The sequence below is a fragment of the Vombatus ursinus genome, unplaced genomic scaffold (genome assembly GCF_900497805.2).
Source record: "Vombatus ursinus unplaced genomic scaffold, bare-nosed wombat genome assembly UNPS02014848.1, whole genome shotgun sequence".
Classification (NCBI taxonomy): Eukaryota; Metazoa; Chordata; class Mammalia; order Diprotodontia; family Vombatidae; genus Vombatus; species Vombatus ursinus.
This window is the reverse complement of record NW_020954626.1, coordinates 5,640,891-5,665,907: the sequence shown is the minus strand read 5'-3', so window position 1 is coordinate 5,665,907 and position 25,017 is coordinate 5,640,891. Positions and strand designations below refer to the sequence as shown.

The following is a 25,017-nucleotide window of genomic DNA, read 5'->3' as shown; positions in this document are numbered from 1 at the left end:
TTTTGTATTACTAGCACCTAATATAGTGCCTAAAATAATAAGTTAATTTTTTTTATAGATACTTGTGGATTGATTCCTCAATTCCTAACAAGGTTCTATTCATATCATAGACACAATGCTTATTTAATGAATGTGTCATGCTCAACTTTTCAACTGATTATGTTGATCTTGTCTTAGAGAAAATCTTTCAGCTATAAAAGTTGCTTGCTAGAGTGTAAAATGTCATTAAGTTTTTCATTTAGATATTATGCCATAGAGTTTCAGCCAGTCTTCAACAAAATCTTTTAAGGTGTTACTTTTTTTGGAATTTAGCTATTGGGCTCTAAGAGATAAGAATGGAGTCGAGCTCTGTCCAGGAACTTTCTGGCAGAAAATCATTGCAATAGTTTGGGAAAAATAATGCCACCATAGCAATTTTAAAGTCTATAGCATGTGCAATGGGTACAGAGCAGAGTCAGTTATACAACCTAAGGAAGGAAAAGGCATGTATATGGATTCTTCATTAAAGAACCACACTAGATAAAGAGAAGATGTTCTTGGTTAGCCAAAGGGTCATGCATCATCTTCTAAGATTGAGTAATCCATATTCTTTTGCATGCTTTGGAAATGAATTTTATTTTAAAGAGTAGATATCTAGTTTTCCATAGAAGCAATTGCTTTAGAATAGAGTGCTCATTTAACAACAGCAGCAATTGTTACATCATCACAGGTGCTGGGGAAAAGGAATAAAAGGGAATTCTAAATAAAAAACTAAGGAAGTATAGTTGGCTTGTTGTATTTTCTTTTGTTTAAGCACCATGACCCCATTATAGCTAAAAGAGTCAAGTTAATTTTTAAAAGGAACATGGAAAATCTGCTAGATAGTACATTGAAAATCAATTGAATGGCACATTAAAGCAAATCTTAACATTTAGAAGTATTGAAGCTAGAGAGAAAAACATTAGACGATTAAATGGAGAAAATTCATCCACAGTGGCAAGAGAGATGGATAATCTAAAAAATATTTTCCATTTTTAAATTTGGGGAATTATAAGCATTAGTTAGCCAAACATGAAACTAATTAAAAGTGGATGGCTTGTAGAGATGTGCAGTACTCCAGTGAAATAGAAAAAATAGGGAATATGATATGAATAAAAGGTCAGTCAACTCAGATGTCTTTACTGTGGCATAGAGGTAACCCTGGGAAAAGGCTCTGCCAGGGGAATGTAAGCGGTGGCAAGTTCGACAATACTGGGAAGGATGTGGTATTCCTGGTAACGGATTGTTTGCTTCCCAAGGAGAAGTCTAGCTAAGCATAGAAAGGATTGTCACCACTTGGTTGGTGACTTACTGATAAGTTCCTTGGCCATAGCAACCCATGAAACAAGAAATATTTAAAATCGCCTTATTCCCATGCAATCATCCATTTCTACTTCTAGAGTAATGACCATGGCAGAATTTTACAAAAGGGAGGAAAGTATGCTAATCATCACAATTTTGACATTTTCTGTAAATGTGAACTTAGATATTATTACTCTAAACGTGAGATCCACTGGTCAATAAGTGGTGATAATAGTAGAAGGACTGAATCATGCTAATATTGGCATTAATCCCACAAAAGAAACTAGGAGAAAAAAAATAATCTGCAGCTAAATGAAAGCAAATAAAAGTATGGGCAGTTAGTTTTGTCATATATCCAAAGGCAATAACCAATAGCTTTATATTTCATCATCTTTCATTGATATGTTCATGGTTGCCATTTATAGAAACCCTTCAAAGAAGATAATGGCATCTTATGGATCAATGCTCACTGCAGACCATCAGACGGTAGCAATTATATGAAGAATCTGATTAAGCCCTCGAAAGTAAATGTATGTGTATTTTAATATTTTATGATTTTGATCAAAAATGGACACAGGGTAAAACAGTGATGAAATATGTTGGAAAATATGGCAGAGGAGTAAAAAAGTAAACAAAGGAGAACAAAGGCTGGTAGTCTGCATAGAAGTCTCATGTCTACATACCACAAATGCTTTAATCAAGAAGATAGTGTAGACTCACTGTACATGGCAAATACCATATAACAATAAAATTTGATTATAACTTAATAGAAAATATTGGTTATCAATGTAGGATTCATGTCTGAATTGTCTACATGTAAAATCAGACCATTAACTTGTTAAAGCAAAGATAAAAATCAATATCAAATTAGAAGAATAAAAAAAGAAGCCATAGAGTGCAATTGAAACAACTCCAACTTCACCTATTTAAAAAAACTATTGATGACAAAACTGGGAAATTAATTTTTAAAAACCCAAACATTTATCCGGACCATTACCATTTCCTAAGTACATTAACTGATGTAAATTAGATATCACAATGAGAAGAATAAAAGAGCCCAACAGGGCCTTACCTAGCAAATGTTTGATCCCCTGTACAAGTTTACACACAGTACAGCAATGTTTTTGGAATTTAAACTCACTTGTAAAATCTTATTACAGAAGATAGTAGAATAACATGAGCTATACTATCTCATAAAGCAGAAGCAATGGAGGCGGAGACAAAGGTACAGAAAACTTGACAGAAGACTCAATTAATCAAGATCATCCTCAGACAATTTTAGGATGAAATCTGAGTGACAACAAATAGGTGAAAAATGGATAAGTTCTGGCATAATTATTAAAGCCAACTAGTCATTCCATTTGAGACAACTGAGTCATCATATATGGATTAACCCTGATCCCCAGTGTGCTGCACAAAGTAGAAATGAAGTTTTAAAAAATGAGAATAGCTGGACTAATCAAAATATATGCAGAGTATATTTTGGACAGCAAGTATCCATCCTGAAGGCAACAATTGTGAAGATATTAAGGAATTAATTCTCATTTATTAATCTGACATACTTGCAAAAAATCATGAATTACCACCAACAAAAATGATGATCAACATGCCAATAAGCATTAGCTGATTTAATCTGCGCATGTATTGAGGACATCCTTGATGAATATATGAGAATGGAAAAGGCAGGCTTTTGCAAACAATATTCTACAGCAACTATATATTTACAGTCATATAGTTCTCTGAAGAGCATGACAAAATGCTATTTGTTGACTATTTTTAAAAAGAATTTGATTTGGGAGAGCAAAATTTAGCCTTAAAGGTTCTCCTCCAACAAAGTGTCTCCCTTCATATGTTAAAGCATGTAAAACTCACTTTTTTTGATGCAAGAGTTAAAAGAGAGAGAGAGAGTATGCTTGCAAAAAATATTTCCTACTATCCTAGAGGATCCAGTGCAGAGTCCAAATTAAAAAGGAATTCCTTATACATGATGAGGTCCTATTTGAGGGTGACATTGCATCAGCTTTATTAATCCCTGAATGTTGCAGAACCTCCATATTTAGCTCCACAATCACTGAAAAGAACTCAATCTAACTAGTTACACAGGAGGAAAAAAAGAGTAGAAGAATCCCTATTGCCCAGACTATGACAAATATTTGGGTGGGTGCCTCACAGATCTGTTCTGTGTGTGTATGTGTGTATATATGTATATATGCATGCATGTATGCAGCACATATATGTACATATACATATACACACATGCATGCATACATACATAAGTGTACACAAACACACACACATATATTTATATTATAGTCTCTATCTGTATACACACACATATATACAATGTATAATAATTACACATATATCTGCATGAAAAGCTCATGGAGCTATATGGGCTTTTTTTGCTACTAGAAAGATAGGGTGGTACAGTGGACAGAAGGCTGAACTTGGAGTCATGACCTAACTTGCAGTATGACCATAAGAAAATAATACCTTTGTACCTCCTTTCTCCCATCTGTAAAATGGGAGTAATAGTACTTGTCATATCTATGTACATATATGTAAGCATGCCTATATATGCATATAATGCACATCACACACGTATGTATTTATTTAATAAACACTGCATTTCAAATGTATGATAAACTAGGTGCAGAATGGAATAGGAGAAGAAACCAAGTTGGGAAGTTTCACAATGCTTTTATTAACACTGACACAAGCATTGTCAATGAGGCCACAGTCAGTCAAATGAGTTTACATTAGCAATCCCAATCAGGCTACCAAATAAGTGAAGAATGCAAATCACCGAGACTATGGTATGGACACTAAGTTAGTCCGTTAAAGCATATAAAGAGTGTCTCTAAAGTTTTAGTGTCATGTTAAGCTTAAATAGATTAATAGCACGAGTAGCTTTAATAGATTGAAATGTCTCTGAGACTTTTAGGACACTCTGAGTATTGGATAGGTACTCCAAAAAGAAAGTAGATTGTACATAGAATTAAACAGGAGGAGGATACCAGGTTGTAATTCATGTGGGAAATGAGCAGTGCTTCCAAAAATCCTGTCCTACTTCCTATAGCCAAAAACCCATTTATAAAAATCCCTATGATGCCATATGCCTATGAATCATGGGACACTGTAATCTGGGAACTCTCCCAATTATAGGAGACCCAAATAGCCTTATAAAGACAAATAACGTATCTAAATTGGAGGCAGCATAATACTAGTGGTGATTTACACATGATAAGTAACATACAACATACCCTCTATGATTTACATCCCCAGAAAAAGAAGTGACCAGTTATATAATAAAAAAGGATAGATGGATAATTCAAATGTTATATTGATGTTCATCTAAAAAAAAAAGAGTTCATAGTAGGTTCTATGGTATGTTTTGTCATTCCTTTATATAGGCAATTAGGTGATGCAGTGGATAGAGCACTTAGTCTGATTTTAGGAAGACCCAAGTTCAAATTCAGCCTCAGACACTTACTAGCTATGTGACCCTGGAAAGTCACTTAACCTCTGTCTGCCTCATTTTCCTCAACTGTAAAATGGCACCTATCTCCCAGTGTAATTGTGAGGATCAAATGAGATAATATTTGTAAAGTGCCAGGGGTTAATAAATGCTTGTTCCCAGGGGAAATAACATAAACAAAATTGTAAGACAGGATGAGAAGATGTAAATCAGCTATGATAATAAAAACTGGCATTTATGTAATATTTTCAAGTGTGCAAAGTGCTTTAAGCATTACTTCATTTGTGACTCAAAACATCTCTCTGAGATAAATGCTATAGCTATTATTATCTTCATTGTATAGATGAGGAAATTGAGGCATAGAAGCTTAAGTTATTTCCCTGTGATCACACAGCTAGTCAGGGTCTGAGGACACATTTGAAATTTGGTCTTCCTAACTCTAAGCCCATCATACTCTTTACTACACCATGCTACCCTTCTAGCAAGGGGTGTCTAAGAGATCCATTAATATGTGATTCAAGAAAGGTATTCAAGTATCAATAAACACCTTGTGACCACAAATGATTTTATGCAAATTGAGCACCCATCTAACTTATTAGAATTGCCTCCAAATGACTTGGCTATTTTGCCATGATTTAGAATAGTTAAATCAACATGATGTAAAACCCTAGAAATAATCTCAAAAAATATTTTGAGCAATGACAATGTTACTGAAATAAATTTATGACCTTTTCAGGTGAAGATTGCAAAGGGAATGATACTTTTTCTGATATTGTTTGGGTTTATTCATTTTAAAATGCATACAACTAGTTTAGGGTCATATGGTATCTGTTGAAATAGATGCTCAAATAGCTAAGAGTAATGTCAGGATATTGGTCTCTGAGGGTAAAAGTAGTCCACAATGGTTTATAAGCAAGAGTTGTGGGGAATAGCAAAATGGTTTTTTTTGTTTGTTTTTAACTTTTTTATACCAATACACCAATGGACCAGTCTTTTTGTTGAAAACGAACATTCTCTCAAATGATGCGGATCATAGTTTAACAATCTCTGCCCATCTTATATGACTCATCCATGTCTTTGCATAAATTTTCCACGAGGGATCTACTAATGAGCTGGGAGCTTTTTCTCATGTTCCCTTCATATTGAATGGGAAGCACTGTAACTATGTACCAATTGTCCTTGGCTTTTGATAAGTGAGGGGTCCATCTTTTCATTTAGTCATATATTTCAGTTAGAAATTCAATCAAACACAGCACTTTATCAAAACAGGTACTATGGTATAGCACTGAGCACTGGAGTCAGAAAGACCTGGATTCATATCTGGTCTCTGACAGACATTTATTACCTGTATGACCCTAAGCAAGTCCCTTAACTTCTATATTCTTCTATCAGCTCCCTAGGACTCTCTGAAGTTATAAACAGGTTTTATCTGTGTTCATGTATCACATGTAGAGTTTCTATTATTTAGAAAAAGATTGATATAATCTGTTGATCTTTCCATCTTAACAATCAAATCAAATTTATTTTATAGCCGAACCCCTCTACGTGAACTGAAATTGGGTATTTAGACATGTACCTTCTCCTAAAATTTGACTAAAATCAGTTTTGCTTATGTCTACAGATATTATTTTAAACAATAAATTTTATCTAGGTAGGTAATATCTTTACTTTGCTTCAACTCTATAAACATATATTATGGTAATATATATAGATTTATTGATCTTAACAATGACAAAATCTCCTCCAAATTCTTCATTCAAGAACCAGTAGTTGACAAAAGTAGTAACCCAGCACTCAGCGTATTTAGATTGCAGAAGAAAAAAAAAGATTGACTATAACTATGAAATTGAAATAAGTCTAAGAATTAAATAGTAATAGCTGGTATTTTTAAAGTGCTTTAAGATTTGCCAAGTGCTTAAAAGTAGACCTTGTCTTATTTGATCCTCACCATAAACCTTTGAAATAGGTCTTATAATGCTGGATCTAAAGTCAGAAAGACATGAATTTAAATCTGGTCTCAGACTCTAGCTGTGTGATCCTGGTCAAGTCACTTGACTCATTTACCTCAATTTTCTCATCCATAAAATGGAGATAATAATAGAACCTTCCTCCCAGGATTGTTGTTAGGATCAAATGAGATAATATTTGTAAAGTGCTTAGCACAAAGCCTGGCACCAAGTAAGCATTATATAAATGTTAGCTATTTTTCTTATTATTAATTAATAGTAGTAGTATTAATTTTATGTAGTACTATGAAGAAAACGAGGATAGATAGGCGGTATACTGGATAGAGAATGGGCTTGGAATCAGGAAGACTCATCTTCATGAGTTTAAATTTAACCCAAGTCACTTAACCTTGTTTGTCTCAGTTTCTTCATCTGCAAAATGAGCTGGAGTGGGAAACAGCAAACCACTCCAGTATCTTTGCCAAGAAAACTCCAAATGGGGTCACAAAGAGTTGGACATAACTGAAATAATGGGACAACAATAGTAGTAATAGTAGTAGAATTAGTAGAAAAAGTAGTAGTAGAATTAGTAGAAATAGCAGGAGGAGGAAGAGTAGGAGTGGGAGTAGAGGAGGAGGAGGAGAAGTAGAAGTAGAAGTAGTAATAGTAGTAGTAAGTAGTAAGTGGTAGTAGTAGTAGTGGTAGTAGGAATAATAGTAGTAGTAGAAGTATTTTACAGACAAAGAATCTGAAGCTCCAAGAGGTTAAGTGACCTACCTTGGGGTCACAAAGCTCTCATGTATCTAAATTGGGATTTAAACCTAGATCACCCTGACTCCCAGTAGAAGAATTTATGCACTATATGTATCACCCTGTCTGTATAAAAAAGAGCATGAATCAGTAAGAATTTCTACCAAGGGTAATGATGTGCTCTTTTATATCATATTGGAATCAATATCCAATCTTCCAAATGTTAAGAGTTCTCATTGAAATGGTGACAATCTCCTTTGGAATTCAGCATTCCCTTCTCTCCCACTCAGTTAATAGTGTGTCAATGAATAGCACTCCTTTTTCTCCCTTAAGAGTTATGTAATGTAGCGGTATATTGTAGAGCACTAGACTTGTAGTCTAGGAGACCTAGTTTCACATTCCAGCTCTAACACTTCCTAGCTGTGCATGAGGACATACAAACCAGTGAAATTCTCTAAGCAGGTTTCCTCATCAGTAAAAGGGTAATATTTGTACAACCTGCCTCATAAGGTTACAGTGAAGAAAGAACTCTGTAAATTATTATTATTATTAATTTATTACTATATGTACCGATTTACTTGACCATTTCTTTCCCTGGGTTCCCAGTAACAAGTTTCTAAGACTTTGGGATAAACCAACTAGCCCATTCCAAAGCTTTCATTTAATAGTTTAGTTGTTGTTTTCAGGGCCTGGTTTTATTACTGCAAGGCTGGTAGGGAGCGGGGAGAAGGTCAGGCAGGGAGAGGGAAAAAAAACACCTTTAAATGATTTCATGGCCTACAGTCAGGTCAGAATCATATCGCTATTGGCCAAAGGCTATACAAGACTTAGGAAGGCTATGTACAATGTGACCTTTAAATTAAGTTATAAAGATCAAAACAGGGGGAAAAAAGTGAATTTCAGAGTGTCAAAATAGGCAGTATTTCAGAGCTGGTTTCATAAAAGAAGCCATTAAGTCAACACATCACTGTGTTGATTTAAGGGCAATGTCTAAAACACTTTCAGCTACAATTTTTGAAGCAGTCAATGCACAGAGTGACTCTAAAAGCTATATCCCTATCCATGTCAGATAAAAACAAATACTTTCCCAGCATTGTTCTAGAGTGACTATAAGCCAAAATTACTAAAATAATAATAATAATAATAATAATGTGGGGGTATAAGATTTGTAAGGCAGGATGAAAGGTTAAGGTAGATGATCCTCTAATTCAGTCTTACAACTACAATCATATTGGGCTAGGAGTGTCTGGTGGTCTTCATTATTCAATCAACTAATCAACAAGCATTTATTAATCATCTCTTAAATACTAGGCACTGACACTTACCTTCAGTCATGGTCAGAAACATGATTTGGAAATGGATTTCCTAAAACGTCTGATATGCCCCCAAAGACTTCACTGTGGTGGGTTTTTTTCTCTTCAAATTCAAACTTTTGAAGAAAATATATGCATATTCAGAGCTTAGATTGTACTCCACTATGTTTTTGGACATCTACTCCACTGAAGCAAATTATATTCATTTTAAATGATATGAATTCATTTTTTTATCCCATAGCCTTGGCTACTACACACACACATGCACACACACGTGTGTATGCGTGTGCATGCGTGTGTGTGTGTCTATGGTTATCCCTTCCACATCACGGGGGTTAGGGGCGCAGTGCCCCCATAACCTGGAAAATCCAGGCAAGGGGCTGGGAGGGCAGGAGTGGAGGTGGAGGGGGAGGTGGGGAATATAAGCTCCCTGAGGGCAGGAACTGTGTTTTTTGCCTTTCTTTGCATCGCTACTGCTTAGCCCAGTGCCTAGCACATAGTAAGCATTTAACAAATTCTTATTGACTGAGCTGAATTCAAGCACATCTTCCAAATGCTTTCTATTGAAAATGTGAACAAAAAAAAATGTTACCAGCCTTATAATGCAGGAATGATGACAGCTACCCTGTTCAGACATAGAAAAGAGCTATAAGTAGTGATATCTAAATTGAAAGTTAAATAATGTCACTAATGTGGAAATATGGTTTGCATGACTTCACAGGTATAATGGTATCATATTGCTTGCCTTCTCAATGGTTGGGGGAGGGGCTGTAGGGAAAGGGAAAATTTAAACTCAAAAAACTTTTTAAAAATTAATGTTTTTCACAGAAAATAATGTCAAAAATAACATAAGAAAATAATGTCTATGAAAAATAAAATTTTATTCCCCTTACCAATTAATTCCTCCTCATACATTCTGTTATTGATGTTCAGACCTGTGAATATTATTAGTGTAGGGAACTCCGAGTAAAAGTTCTTTCCACTAAATTAGATTGCCAACTCCTTTGAAACTTAGACTCTTTAAGAAGGCAGTCTATAGCAGGAGGTTAAATAACTTGTCTGGAGTCATAAAGCTATAATGTGTCAGTCAGAACTTAAACCCTGGTCTTTCTGTCTCTGAGGCTGCCACTCCAACCACTATATGAATTGGTCTTCCTTACTAGCTAAGTGAGAAAAAAAAAATCATCCCTCTGTATATTATCTTAACATTAAAATTTAGTCTAGAGCATCTTTGGAGAAAGCAATTCATTTACTTCTCCCAAACTTAAATTAATCTTTTTACTCATAAAGGGATTTACTCATAAAGGGAAGGAATTTGTGGCTTTATTTTTTTTCATTCCTGGCACAATTTTAATGAAGAAGATGGCCCTAAAATATGATGTGTCATTTTGGATCAATCATTGAAATCTTCAATTTCCTTAGAAGGTATCACTTGTGTTTTTTTTTTTTTTTACTGTACTTTGTTTTTATGAAAATAGAAAATCAACCTCTTGCTATTTTTTCACCTGGTCAGCCCTTTATCATTAATATAAAAGCAAATACTTTCAACCAGCTCCTTTCACCCTGAGGATACCAGTGAAGAGTTCTGACATCGAAGAACTGATTTTATTCTATTTAACATTTATCTTTGGTTTTCATATAACAACTGAATATGACAGCTTGTCAAGTCTGACATTGAAATGGGGCTGTACTACAGAAGTCACATTTCATTTACATTGCCAAAATGTGCCCTTCGGAAATGAGCATCTGAGGGTTTTTAAAGGGTTCTCTGTGGACTCTGACCTCATCTCTACCATGCCACAAACCAGAAGTTTTCACTCATGCCTTCAGCCACATCACAAAGCTGAATGGTCATTTCTAGGCTAAAACATAGCTCAATATATGCTGTAACAAAAAATAAATTTATAAAATCCCATGAAATGAGCAAACTCGAAGCTTAAATTTAATAGTCTTTGTATTTTCTTTTCCCTTTTGGTTAGCCTTTGTAAGATTGCATGTCTAGGGTAAAAATCAAACTCCATATTTCCAAAGACAATAAAAAGGAGTTCCCCAAAACCCAGGTGAAGGGCATCCTTGTTTTTCTTTCTTTTAAGGTACAATTGATGAGGTAGCACTTAGAAGGAAAGGGGAAGTCTCCTATACCCTCATCCTGAGGAAGAAGAAACATCAGAGAGCCCTCATATATTCATGGACCAAATCCTTCCCTCTCTCTACCTGCCCCAGGTTCCAACTCTACCTTAGTACTTGGACCCAAATAGTCTTCACAATTCCATCCTAGTCTCCTTGGAGAATACTCCTACTCATCTATGTTGTTAATATTCCAGCTCCCTGAGCAAACGATGCATACTGGTCAATGCCTAAATTTGTTATGGAGAGCAATCAGGTAGTTGGTAAAGTGAACAGATACAAGAAGACTTGAGCTCAAATTCTTTCATAGACACTAGCTGCATGACTCTGAGAAAGTCACTTGACCTCTCCTAGCCTCAGTTTACACATCTATGAAAATGGGGATAATAATAGCACCTATGTCACATCGTGGTTATGAGGATTAAATTTGATAATGTAAGTAAAGTGCTTCTTCATACACCTTGAAGTACGATATAAATATTAGCTCTAATAATTATTATTATGATGTATAATAACATATTATTAAATAATAATATAAAATTTAAAATTATTGTTATTATTATTATATTCAACAGATAGAGGACCAAACTTGCAGTTCGAAAGACCTGACTTCTATCCCTTATAACCTCACAGCCCTAGAAAACTTTCTTAAATTACGTTAGAGAAGAGCTTCTTATCTTCCTTAATAGAGGGATTCCTTAACCCAGAATTTCCTGCACAAATGAAATGACAAATCTAGATCCACCCTTCTGTGTCCCCACCCCATGCCACCCCACCCCCAATGGTTGTAACCACTAAAAGGGATAAAAGTATCTATGTTCCCATGTCCAATGAGACAGACAGAAGGGCAGACAGACAGAGTCAGAGAAAAACAGACAGAGAAAAAGACAGTGAGAAACAGAGACAGAGAAAAGGTGAGTTGGGAGAGGGGCAGGGCTTGAGGTTGCATAGGATGCAATATGGGTTATCTGAAAAGCAAATGTTTATCTATGACAATAAGAAGAGACAGAGAGAGAGAAGTCATCAGACTGAGTGTGGCTGATAGCTTGTGATTATCCAAAATGATATCCTGATCTGAGAAGAGAGAGAGAGTGATGCCAGCCACACTCCATGCTGACAGTTTTATGTGGGAAGGGCCTGTCATGACTTGTCATGAAAATTTTTATGGCCTACTAGTACATGTAGGGACAGTGCCTGAAAGTTACTGCACTACAAAGTTGAGGAAATAATGAGATATGGGGACAGATTTTCCCTTCATTCTTTCTGCTATTTACCTACATCTTTTTCATATTGTGTGTTGCATATAATTTATCTCAGGAAAAATGCCCCAGTGAAGCCTCATTTGTTTTTTTATCTCAGTTACACATCAGGGAACATCATCAAAACTTAAGGTGATAAACTTTCTGCAGAGCTCTGCTCTACTCCCTCTCCATGAGTAAGCCCTTGGATAATATACTTCATTTTTACATTAGATAACACTTACCAATTCCTCATTGTTCAGAGATGTCCTAATAACCATGGCCAGGGAGATTCCAGATTTTCGGGCAGCTAATGTCTAAAGCAAGTATCAGAAAACCATTACTAATAAATAGAGCAAGAAATGCAGATTAAAATACGAACAGTAAAATATTAACAGTTCCTGCCTGACACTAACATGTGACATCTTAATTTCTCTTTCCTTTGGTAGCGTTAGGCAGACTACCATTTATTTACTTTGACATGGTCATATAAAGACCCCATTTGGGATTTTTCTTGGCAAAGATACTAGAAGTTTGCCATTTCCTTCTCCAGCTCATTTTATAGATAAGGACACTGAGGCAAACAAGGTTAAGTGACTTGCTCAGGGTCACACAGCTACTAAGTGTCTGGGGTCAGATTTGAACTTCGAGAGATGAGTCTTCCTGATTCCAAGCCAATCTATCCACTGTGCCACTTCATTACCCCAATTAGACCATTCCCTAAAAGTTTCCAGATGAGGGCACTGGGGTCTATGTTATTAGAGAAGAACTAGTCAGAAGACTTGAATTTCAGTTCTAACTCTTACTAGTAATGTAGCCTTGGGCAAAACCACTTTACCACTATAAGCCTCAGGTTCCTTTTCTGTAAAATAGAGATAAAAATCCCAGTCTTCCTTAATACCAAGGGCTGAGGATCAAATGACATAATGGAATTGAACTTAGTTGGAAAGGTATAATGTTCCATGTATAGGTATAGAACATTGTCATAGAATAAGTCAGGTATAAATACTATTAACTGACTTGTCCAAAATTTAACCACAGCCTAATGGTATTTATAGTTTGTTTGTTTTTTTTTTTTAAGAATCTCTTAAGTAAACACAGTTTGTTAAGTAACACTTGGTTTATTATATGAAGTTGTTGTAAACTAAGCAGATGTTAACAGATAATAGATCTGGAGCATTGATTTGGGACTTAATTAAAAACATATTTCATAACCCCATTGAAATGGTCGTTTAGATCCAACCTGAAAAATTCTCTGCCACTTTCTCAAAAATAGCCTGGTTTAATGAGAGAGAAGTCAAGATTGGGTGTCAAAATACCAGGGCTGTATTTTTGTATTTGCCATTATGAGGATGCAGCTCAATTGACCTGATTGTCAAAATGAGATATCTAATATTTATGAAGATTTGGGGCATATAAAGCAGGCAAAATTTTTCTAATGACTGAGAAAATGACAACCATGTAAGACTTTAAAAGTAGCTTTCAGTTAAACACAGGGAAATCAGGAGAATCACTAGTTGAACCCCACTCTACTGCCCCTTTGGAGCTCCATGGTTTTGTACTATATTTTCTAAAGGAGAACCATTCCCTGAGAAAAACCATAGCAAGCTTACCTTCAAAGTTTTTAACAGCCTGATTTACTATCTCTGCAGAGAAGAAATCTCCCCCCAAATTTGCAAGGATTGTTTTGTTTGTCCTTTGTCACAAAATTATGTTGTTGACCAGTTGTTCTTTAACTGAGCCTGATTCTCTGTGACCCCATTTGGGTTTTTCTTGGCAAAGATACTGGAGTGGTTTGCCACTTCTTTCTCCTTCTCAAAAATTATACTCAGTCTTTATCCATTTCTTTTTTTGTTGTTGAATGAGGTGATATATTATTTGATTAGCTCTGCCTCATATAACAATCCAGTTTCCCCTCCTCATAAATTAAATGCAATATACCCTTGGGAGCTCAACATATATTAATTGAATGAATTAAAAAATACTTACCATGGCCTGAAAAATTCCAGCAGTGAGAAGAAACAGAGTATGAATAATTAGCTATTTAAAAGTAGAAAAAGGTATAATGAAGTTAAATAAACATAAAACATTTTAAAAATTCCACATTACATTAGGAATGAGATAATCATTTGGATGTACATACAACCTCTTCTTCTGTAATATAAGCTTTTGGAACTCATTTTTTTTGTACCTTATAACTATAGTGATAGCTTTTGAATAGATTATCATTAGAAATAAAAATCACTGATATTAATGGAAAGTTTTTATGCATTTCCAGAAATAAATGGTGCATTCTAAGCAATATTAAGGAAATACTAAGGAATACTAAGAAATACTTAGGAAAAAATGTGAAAAGATTTTGTCAGGCATGAAAACAATTTCAAAATAATTTATAAATTATTAACTTATATTTTAATTTAGATTTCAAATATTCTGGAAGGAGAAAATTATATAAAGAATCTTAAGTTGTGTATTTCTAGTAGAGTCTGAAACAAATTATATTCTGGTTTTGAAGTTGATTTATTTCCTTAGTTATATGCTATTTCATTGGTTTACATCTAATCATATTCCAAAGATGGTAAGGTAAGTTCAAGGAGTAAATAGAACAATAGATGGAAACAGAGTGGGAGAGAGGGAGGGAGAGGAGGAGAGAGAAAGGGAAAAAAGAGGGATAGGGAATGAGGCATATTACTCACAAAGTGAGTAGTATACAATGAGATGATTCCTTTTACTACGCTTTCATTGCATATGTTCTAACTGGCATTTCAAAGATTCCTATCCTGTTTACTTTTACCACTATTCAGATCTCATTCTAAATTGTAGAGGACTGCTAATCACAGTGAAGCTCTGTAACGTGCATGGCCTAATGAGCAATTTAATGACTAGAGTAACACAGGAATTTTCAGTGGTAATTAATATTCTTCAGCAAAAGACGATTTCTGGTTAATTTTGTTTAGACGAGACCTCACCAAAGAATAAGAATTCTCATATGCCCTACCTGAATTGATTTCTTTACCTCAATTACTACTACCTAGCTCCATAGTAATACAAGAATGCTGAGTGAATTGAAAACTTGAATAGGTCTTTAAATCTTGCATATTAAACTCAGAGTCATTTTTTTCATTTATGCAAAGAATTCCATTTTAATAAGACCAAAATACAGCTGTTCACCTCAGTTCATATGGCACTCTGCTGGATGCTTTCTTACTTAACTGTAGGGTGATTTTGCCTCAATTCATAATTTCAAGTTGCATCAATAGCAGGCATAAAGTTATATTACTACCAGATTTTAAAATGTAGAAGACAATACCTTCACTGAGGAGAAGGAAGAAAATATAAATATAACACTCAAGGGCAGCTAGGTGGCTCAGTAAATGGAGTACCAGCCCTGGAGTCAGGAGGACCTGAGCTTAAATCTGGCCTTAGACACATAACACTTACTAACTGTGTGACTCTGGGCAAATCACTTAACTCCAATTGCCTCACAAATTATATATATGTGTGTATATATATATATATATATATATATATATACACACACACATACATATATACATATATATACATATATATACACATTATACATAGAAATATATATATGCTAACTTGGATGAATTCAACATCTTAGATATTTTAATTCATGCAGCAATTGTAGGCTAAGAAGTTAACCCAAAAGGCAATTTTTAAAAATGAAGTAGGAAACAATATATGCAATCAGATAATCGTGCCCGAAGTTACTTACCACATCTCGTACAATAGGCAAGGTTTTTTTCCTGCGAAGGTCAGGCATGCTGTCAATACCATAGAGTCCCCTCCCAGCCCTGTAAAAAATAAAATTATTAAAATTATTAAAGTTTTAATTTAAATTATTTAAATATTAAAATTATTTAAAAAATTAAAAAAAATAAATTATTTTATCAGGTGAAACAATGTTCCATCAGAAAGTAGCATCTTAGGTCTGATGTTTAAAAAAAAATCATACAGTAAGAACAAAACAAAACAAAACTGAACTTGGACTATAGAATTAAAGTATCCTCACGAAGTCCATTGGACACATTTTAGGATAGTAAACCACTGTAGATATTAGAATAAAGATTCACTAACCCTTCTTTTCCAGCTTCCCCAAATTACTCAACTGACCTCTGAAGAAACCCAACACTTTGGGATTGTAAACCATGATCTTCTTGGATTGAATTACTTATTATGAGAGAAAGGCATACTTGAAAGAATACACATTGTTGGTTTAGAAATATTAAGGAAACCAAAGTGAACAATGCTTTTGGTCTAGATCCAAATTGTCAGCACCTATAGGAAAATTATCAATAGTTTAGAAATCATTTCCCTACCCCTGCTCTTCCACCAATGTTAAAAGTTTAAAAACTTAAAAAAAAAGGGCAGCTAGGTGGCGCAGTGGACAGAGCACCGGCCCTGAAGTCAGGAGGACCTGAGTTCAAATCCGGCCTCAGACCAAACACTTGACACTTACTAGCTGTGTGACCCTGGGCAAGTCACTTAACCCCAATTGCCTAAAAAAAAAAAAAAAAAAAAACCTAAAAACAAAACAAGAAAAAACTTTAAAAACTCATCTTTAATAGGTATATGTCTTTCATTTTAAAAAATAAGATGAAATTTATGCAGTATAAATGATATATTTTAGACACCAGAGTTATTAAGATCTGGGCACAAATCCTATTCTAGTCACATAGTAGTCGTATAACCATAGCCAAGTTGCTTAATCCCCAGTTAACTCTCTAAGAAGCTAAATTATGGAACCATTACTGTAGCTTTGCATAAGTGGCCAGAATTTCTAGACCCAGGCATTCTCCACACCCATGAAACTACAGGTGTGGACAAAATAAAATAAAATAGGCTGGAAATAATTCACCTGAGGTTCCCCCTCCCCCCAGTAATTAATTTAGAAGCATCAGACAAAGAAGATAATTAAATCCTCCATGAAGTCTGTTCTATGTAGGCACTGTAAAAGGCAGACATTAGAAAATTTCTCCTATCTAGTTTCTACACATAATAATGAGAAATTATGTTTTTATGATACCCATTTGCCAGTTTGCCTATAAGGTATATAGTATGAAGAAAGGAGAGTGATTAGAATATAGTGTGTATTTGTATGGGTGTGTGTGTGTGTGTGTGTGTGTGTGTGTGTATCTTTGTTGACTTTTCCTAGGCACCAAAGACAAATTACACTTACACACTCCCAGCAAAGAGACTACTATTTCAATTCAGAAATTAGAGAGACAGGGATGGAAAATGGAGTTAAAAAGAGAGAAAAGGATTAAGAGGGATATAGAGATAAGATGAGGAGGGAGAAATTAGAAGGTAGATGGAGAAAATTGAAGGTAGAAAAGAAGAGAGACAGGAGTAAAAGGCAAAAAAAAAGTTGGAGGTCTAAAGGGCTCTTTTTGCAAAAAAAAATATGATTTATGATTTTTAAAAAAGAGTTCAAGAGACTTCCTTAATCATCTAGATGGGGACTGAAGCATCAGGCAAAGTCCATTCTCTCCTGTCAATTGAACTAGATAAGTATTTACTTGTAAGGTAATAAATTTAATCAAATTTACATTTTAAGTTTTAAAATATTCCCTAAACCTGATATTGATTTCTTCAGTAGTTAAAGAATGCTGTACCACCAATCATTTGGCTCTTGTAATGAAACCATTACTATCACTGCAATATCTGGTGACCATTCAGTCAGACTACAGAGTGCCCTCTACCCACTATAAGCAAGAAGTGGGAAGAATATGATGAGGTTAGCACATATTGCAACTACTGTGAGAAGTTAGAACTTATGGAAGGTAGAGGTCTGGTAGAGAAGCAAGACTGAGCTGTAGAATACTTTTCTAGAAAGGGGTTTAACTTGCTGGATAGTACCTGAGTGGTTTATACCAGAAGCAAAAAAAAAAAACCTGATCTAGGTCAAGATCTAGACTGATTATGACTGGAGACAGAGCCAAGATAGCACAGTATAGTCAGCAACCCAGCTGAACTCTACCCTCCATACAATTTTAAAATAACTCCTCAAATCAAATTTTGGAGCAGCAGAGCCAAAACAAAAAAAAAGTTAGATTGAGATTTTTTTTTTTTTTAGTATAAGATAACTCAGGAGATAGGCAAAAGAGGTCTGTGACACTGGGCTGGGTGCCAACTCAGAGCATATGTGGGCTATGACAATGGCAGCAGCCTTGGGAGCTCTCAGCCCAGAGAAGTAAGGGAATTGGAAAATTAGTCAGCAAGAGCTTACAGGGGACTTTTTACTGGTACTGAGTACAGCTGGTGCTGATTGGAAACTCTATTGACCATACATAGTTCCAGGGCAGAGAAGAGTGCTTGTGATCCATCACAAGGGAATAGAGGATCTGGTCACAATTCCAGGGCCAAGAAGAATGCTAGGGCTTGTGGCTAAAGAAGCAAGAGACCTGGTCACAGTTTCAGGGCCAAGAGGAGTTCTGATGCTTGTGGTTGCAGGGGACCAGGGGCCTTTCCAGGTTAAAGACCAAAGTGCAGAGCAGGAGAAACCACACCTCTCCCTGAATCACACCACCTTGGAAGCACTGAAAACTTGCAGACTCCCAGAGCTAGCTTTGAAAATAATAGCATGTGGGGGCAGCTACGTGGCTCAGTGGATAGAGCACCAGCCCTGGATTCAGGAGGACCCTGAGCTCAAATCCGGCCTCAGACACATAACACTTACTAGCTGAGTGATCCTGGGGAAGTCATTTAACCCCATTGCCTAGCCAAAAAAAAAAAAAAAAGAAAAAAGAAAAAAGAAAATAATAGCATGAAAAAGCATGAATCTTGGGACAGTACCTCCCCACCCCAAGGTGAGCAGAGTCAAACTTTAACATAAAGTTCAAAGTCAAGAAATAGACTGGAAAAATGAGCAAACAACAACAACAAAAGAACTTGACTATAAAAAGCTACTGCAGTGGCAGGAAAGACCAAGACACAATCTCAAAGGAAGATAACTAGCTGAAAACACCTACAACAAAAGCCTCAAGAAAAATGCTACTTAGACCCAAACCTAACAAGAATTCCTGGAAGAATTAAAGAAAAAGATGAGTGGCAGAGGAAATATTGTGAAAATAAATGAGAGTGATCCAAGAAAATTATGAAAAGAAAATTTATAGCTTTGTAAAAGAGGCACACAAAAAATACTGAAGAAAATAATGCCTTAAAAAAATATAATTGACCAAATAGTAAAAGAGGCACAAAAATTCACTGATGAAAAGAACTTAAAAAGCAGAATTGGCTAAATGGAAACATGCATAAAAATTCACAGAAGAAAATAATTCCTTTAAATTTAGAACTGGGCAAGTAGAATCTAATGACTCCTTGAAACATAAAGGAACAATAAAACAAAGTCAAAAGAATGAAAAATAGAAGAAAACATGAAATAACTCCATTGGAAAAACAACTGACCTGAAAAATTGATCAAGGATAGATAATTTAATAATCATTGGATCACTTGAAAAACCATGATTAAAGAAGTAGCCTAGACATCACATTTCAAGAAATTATAAATGAAACCTTCCCCAATATCTTATCTGCAGAGGATGATGTAGAAATCAAAACAATTCATCAATCACCTCCTGAGATCCCAAAATGAAAACTCCCAGGAATATTATAGCCAAATTCTAGAGCTCCCATGTCAAGGAGAAAATACTACTAGCAGCAAGAAAGAAATAATTCAAATGTCATACAGTCACAGACAGAATCACACAGAATTTAGTGATTTCCATGTTAAAGGAGCAGAGGGCTTAGAATTTGATATTCCAGAAGGCATAGTAGCTAGGATTATAAACAAGAATAATGTATCCAGCAAAACTAAGTACAGTCTTTCAGTGGGAAAAAGGATACTTAATGAAATAGAGGTCTTTCAAGGATTCTTGATGAAAAGATCAGACTTTAATAGAAAATTTGATATTCAAACACAAGACTGAATAGAAGCATAAAAATGTAAACATGTAAGAGTAATCATAAGGGAATCAATACAATTAAACTATTTCTATTACTATATGGAAAGATGATACAGTTAACTCCTAAGAATTTTGTCATTATTAGGGCAATTAGAAGTCTAAATAGATAGAGGGCATGAATGTGAGTGGATTATGATGGAATGATCTCAAAAAAAATGAAGGGGTAAGAAAGAGGAATTGCAAAAGGAGGGAAGGGAGAGACAGAGTGGGAGATTTTTCTCCCATAAATGGGAGAAATATAAGGAGTTTTTTTATATTGGAGGGGGAAATAAAAGGTGTGGTGGACAATGCTTGAACCTCACTTTCATCTGTATTGGTTCAAAGAAGGAAGAATATACACACTTCAGCTGGGTATAGAAATCTACCTAATACAATAGGGAAAAAGGAGAGAAAGGGGATAAGGGATTTGCATGTGGGATAAGTGAGATGACAAAAGGAAGGTTGGATTAAGAAAGGCAGTAATCAAAAGCAAAACAAACTTTTGAGGAAGGACAGGATAAAAAGAGAAAGCATGAGAAAGAAGAAAATAGGATAGAGGGAAATACAAAATTAGCAATTATAAAATTATGAACATGAATAGGATGAGCTCAGCATAAAATGGAAGTGGATAGCAAAATGAGTAAGAACCCAGAATTCAACAATATGTGGTTTACAAGAAACACACTTGAAGCAGAAAGACACACATAGATTTAAAATAAAGGGCTGGAGTAGAATCTATTATGCTTTAGCTGAAATAAAAAAAAAAGCAGGGTTAGCAATCATGATCTCAGACAAAGCAAAAGCAAAAATAAACCTAATTAAAAGAGACAGGGAAACTACATTTCACTAAAAGGTACCATAGACAATGAAGTGATATTAAAAAAAAATTATAGTAATTTTCTTTGGCAAGTCTCATTTCTCAAATATATGAGGAACTGAGTCAAATTTATAGAAACAAGAGCCATTCCTGAATTGTTAAGTGGTCAAAATATATGAACAAACAGTTTTCAGAAAAAATAAATCAAATCAAAAATAAATCAAAACTATCCATAATCATATAAAATCATATATATATATATATATAAAATCTTATAAAATGTTCTAAATCACTATTGATTAGAGAAATACAAATTAAAACTACTCTGAGGTACCACTTCACACCCATTAGAAATGATAAAAGTTGGAAGCAATAAGGAAAAATTGGTACACTAATAAACTGTCAGTGAAGTTGTGAATGGGTCCAACTATTCTGGAAAATAATTTGGAACTACGCCCAAAGGGCTATAAAATTGCACATACCCTTTGACTCAGCAATATAACCACTAGGTCTGTACCCCAAAGAGATCAAAGAAAAAGGGAAAGGATCTATATGTACAAAAATATTTATAGCATCTCTTTTTGTAGTGGCAAAGAATTGGAAGTTGAGGGGATGCTCATCAATTCAGGAATGACTGAACAAGTTGTGGCATATTATTGTGATGAAGTACTATTGTGCTATGGGAAAAAATGAAGGTGTTAGTTTCAGGAAAAAACAAAACAAAACATGGCAAGACCTATACAAACTCAAGAAAAGTGAAGTGAGAAGAACTGGGAGATTGTTGTTTTGTTTTGTTTTTGAATAATATTTTTTCTCCCAATGACATGTCAAGACAATGTTTAGCATTCATTTTTACAAGATTTTGAGCTCCAAATTTTTTCCCTCCCCACCTTCTGAAAATGGTAGGCAATTTAACATAGGTTATACATGTGCTATCATGTAAAATATATTTCCATATTAGTCACAATTGTGAAAGAAGAAATAGATTGAAAGGAAAATAAAAGAATAAATAAGCAGGAAAAAAGTATGCTTTGATCTGCATTCAGGGTCCATCAGTTCTTTATCTAGATGTTAACAGTGTTTTTCTTTGTTAGTCCTTGTTAGTCTTTGCCTTTGATCATTGTGTTGCTGAGAAAAGCTGAGTCATTTATACTTGATCATCACACAATGTTGCTGATGTTGTGTACAATGTTTTCTGAATTCTCTCATTTCATTTTGAATCAGTTCATACAAGTCTTTCCAGGTTTTTATGAAATCTGTCTGTTCATAATTTTTTATTTCACAATAGTATTTTGTTACATTCATATACCACAACTTATTCAGCCATTCCCCAATTGATGGGCATTCCCTCAATTTCCAATATTTTACCATCACAAAAAGAGCTATTATAAATACTTTTGCACATGGAGGTCTTCCCCCCGCCCCTTTCAATGATCTCTTTGGGATATAGACCTAGTAGTGGTATACTAGTAGAGTATGAACAATTTGGTTGTCCTTTGGACAAAGTTACAAATTGCTCTCTAGAATAGTTGGATCAGTTCACAACTCCACCAGCAGTGCATTAGTGTCCTAATTTTCTTACATCCTATTAAACATTTATCATTTTCCCTTTTTGTCATATTAGCCAATCTAATAGGTGTGAGGAGGTACATCAGTGACATTTTAATTTGCCTTTCTCTAATCAAAAGTGATTTAGAGCACTTTGTCATATGCCTACAGACAGCTTTGATGAAAACTGCCTGTTTGTATCCTTTGACCATTTATCAATTGGGGAATGGCTTGTATTCTTATAAACTCAGTTCTCTATATATTTGAAAAATGAGGCCTTTATCAGAGACACTTGTTGTAAAGTTTCCCAGCTTTCTGGTTTCCTTCTATTTTCTATTTCAATTATCCTATTTTTCCTTCATTTGTCCTCTCTCTCCTTTTATCCTTTCCTTCCTTGAAAGTGTTTTGCTTCTGTCTACTGCCTCCCCTAGTCTGCTCCATTGAATCCCTTATGTTTTCTTTTCCCTTTTACCTTTTTAGGCTTCTCTTGGGTCTTGATATTGGAGATCAAATTTTTTGTTCAATTGTGGTCTTCTCCTTATGAAAGCTTGAAATCCTGCTATTTCATTGAATGACCATTTTTTTTTTCTCTTGAAGTATTATTTGTATCTCTTTTTCCATTTGGTCAATTCTACTTTTTAAGCAGTTGTTTTCTTTTTCCAAGCTGTTGACTCTTTTTTCATAATTCTCTCATTTCTTTTCTCAATTTTTCTTGTACTTCTCATATGATTTTAAAGGTCACTTTTGAGCTCTTCAATGAATTCTTTCTGGGCTCAAGAGCACTTTTCAGTTTTCTTTGAGGTTTAGTCCATGGGTATTTTGACATTGCTGTCCTCTTCTGAGTTTGTGTCTTGATCTTTCCTGTCACCATAATAATTTTCTATGGCCATATTCTTTTTATTGTTGTTGTTATTTGTGCTCATCTATTTTTTTTTTTTTGCCTTTTTCTTTTGTTTTAAATTTGAACTCTGCCAAGGTGGAAGGGGCATTGTCTCAGGCTTCTTGTGCCAGGGGCTGCAGGACTTAGGTATTTACCTGGTGCCGCTCTGATGGTACCCTGAGGCCCACAAGGGATCTTTGTGTCTGGTGATACACTGAAGGGGTGCAGTGGAGGGTGGCTGGCACTGCTGGAGGCCATAGTGTTCTGGCAACTTACCTGGTGCTGAGCCAGGGTCTTAGTGCTGGTGTCTGGCTTGTGCTGAAGCCATTGAGGATGGGGTATTTCTTTGTTTCCCCAGGGCTACACTGAAGCTGTGGAGGTCTGGCTTCTGGTGGCTGCCTGTTTGCCTGGGCTATGCTGAAGCACATGAGAGGATCCTGGTATTGGCATTTGACTCCTCTACCGTACTAGGGCTCAGGATCTCCTGCTGGTGGGGTGGGGCTTGCTGCTGTCTTGTTGGAATGCTTCATGCCTTGGACTGCATTCCCCTTTTTACCCAAGTGAGACAGACCTTTCTTGCAGATCTTCCAAAGTTTTTAGCTAACAATTGTTTCACCCCATCTTTTTGCTGTTTCTGCTGTTGCAGGATTTGTTTTGGGGTACTATTTTATGGCTGTTTGGAGGTGAATATGGGAGAGTTACAGCAATTTACTGTTTACTCTGCCATCTTGGCTCTAAGTTGGGGAGATAATTGTTCACAGTAACGACAATGTTATAATGATGATCAACGGTGAAAGATTTGGCTACTTTAATCAACACAATGATCCAAGACAATAATTCCAAAGGACTCATGATGAAAAAAATGCTATACACCTCCAGAGAGAGAAATGAAAAGCTCTGAGTGCAAACTAAAGTATAATTTTCTTGCTTTGTTTTTGTTTTTGTTTTTGCTCATTTATGATATGGCTGAGATGGAAATATGCTTTGCATGATTTCACGTGTATAATTAGTATCATTTGGCTTGCCTCATCAATGGGTAGGGGAGGGGTGGGAGAGAGGAAGGAAGAGAATCTAGAACTTAAAATTTAAAAGAAAATAATGTTAACAATTAATTTTTTTCAAAAATGATCTAGTTGAATCAATATGGTCAAATTTAATAAATCAAACCAAACTTCGATGTCTGATTACCTTAAGCTAAAAAGATACTTAATTTAAATATGGCAAATAAAGTTCAAATATGCCTAGAAATATAACATTCATTATTTGTGCTATATGATAAAGGATTTATAAGATTTGCTAGAGTAAGTGATAACTCCTAAAGATTAATGTTTCATAAACTCATGGCTAAAAAAATTTGAAAAAAGAATCATTATCCAGTGAAAATATTGAAAAAATTGGATAGCAGTTTGTCAAAAAAACAAAACAAAACAAAACAACTTAGATTCATTTTAAGCCAGATGCTAAAAATAAACTAATTGGGCTGATGCTATAAATATTCAATAAAATCATCTATTATGGAAGAAAAAGCAATACTATATTCAGCTTAAATATACAAAGGAGAAAATAATATCTATTGAAAGAATAGAAAAAAATTACTGAGAATAAATATATATCAGTTGGATTAGGCGGA

The 25,017-nt window shown here is 35.0% G+C and overlaps 1 protein-coding gene across 2 annotated transcripts in view; it reads right to left on the bottom strand.

Annotated features, from left to right (window-relative positions):
• Positions 1-25,017, bottom strand: part of UNC13C (unc-13 homolog C) — a 669,423-nt gene that overhangs the window by 437,890 nt on the left and 206,516 nt on the right. The window contains exons 5-7 of one of the 2 annotated variants that reach the window (XM_027840843.1): positions 15,915-15,993; positions 14,162-14,167; positions 12,418-12,489 (exon numbers count right to left, since the gene is read on the bottom strand). In XM_027840843.1, the coding sequence (XP_027696644.1) occupies positions 12,418-12,489; positions 14,162-14,167; positions 15,915-15,993 (157 nt within the window). The remainder of the gene's footprint in view (positions 1-12,417; positions 12,490-14,161; positions 14,168-15,914; positions 15,994-25,017) is intronic. The other variant, XM_027840842.1, reaches the window with a different exon arrangement.